Source organism: Tigriopus californicus, chromosome 8, assembly GCF_007210705.1.
Source record: "Tigriopus californicus strain San Diego chromosome 8, Tcal_SD_v2.1, whole genome shotgun sequence".
In the NCBI taxonomy this organism is placed as follows: Eukaryota; Metazoa; Arthropoda; class Copepoda; order Harpacticoida; family Harpacticidae; genus Tigriopus; species Tigriopus californicus.
The window spans coordinates 9039544-9040206 of NC_081447.1; the positions used below are offsets into that span (position 1 = coordinate 9039544).

At 55.1% G+C, this 663-nt stretch overlaps 1 protein-coding gene across 1 annotated transcript in view; it reads right to left on the reverse strand.

Annotated features, from left to right (window-relative positions):
• The window catches only part of LOC131884858 (DNA/RNA-binding protein KIN17-like), a 2139-nt gene extending 1482 nt beyond the window's left edge, over positions 1–657 (reverse strand). The window contains exon 1 of the mRNA XM_059232752.1: positions 6–657. Within this exon, the coding sequence (XP_059088735.1) occupies positions 6–464 (459 nt within the window). The 5' untranslated portion in view covers positions 465–657. The remainder of the gene's footprint in view (positions 1–5) is intronic.
• Between the last annotated feature and the right edge of the window lie 6 nt (positions 658–663).

Consider the following 663-nt stretch of genomic DNA (forward strand, 5'->3'; position numbering starts at 1 on the left):
AAGGCTTCTTGTCGGGCGATGGTCTCGGGGTCACGGTCAATCCACGTGATAAACCAGCCTTCCTCCGTCTGATCCACGAGGCATTTGCCGGTCCGCCCCAAGTACTGGACGAATCCGGTCAAGGTCTCCCATCGGGTGGCGTTCATGTGAATGTGGTCTTTCTCGGCAATGTAGGACTGATAGACTTTGTTGGCCTTGACACGCTTGGTGCCATGGCAGCGCTTGAGCAAGTACAGGAAGTCCTTCTCGAACTCCACCGAGTAATTGGAGAGGAACTTGTTGGGGTTATCCGCGAACAAAAGGAGCTGGCGCTGATGGGCTTCGCTCTGGGTGTGGCACTTGAAGCCGTTCTCGTCTCGACACTGCTTGTTGCACATTTGACAGAACCAACGCAATTTCTGCAGACCCTTGCTCTTCATCTTGTTGGCCAGCCATTTGGGCGTGCCCGCCTCGGCTTTGCCCATCTTGAACCGCCGGATTTATCCACCCCCCAGACACCGTGCGTAGCAACCAACCAACCAACCAACGTTCGACCCACTGAGGCACTCCCACTCCCACTCCCACTCACTCCCTCACTCACTCACTCACTCACAGGGCTGACTGTGTTCAGTCAAAAACTTAGCAACACAGCGCACAGACTCTGTATACAATGATCGGATCGGC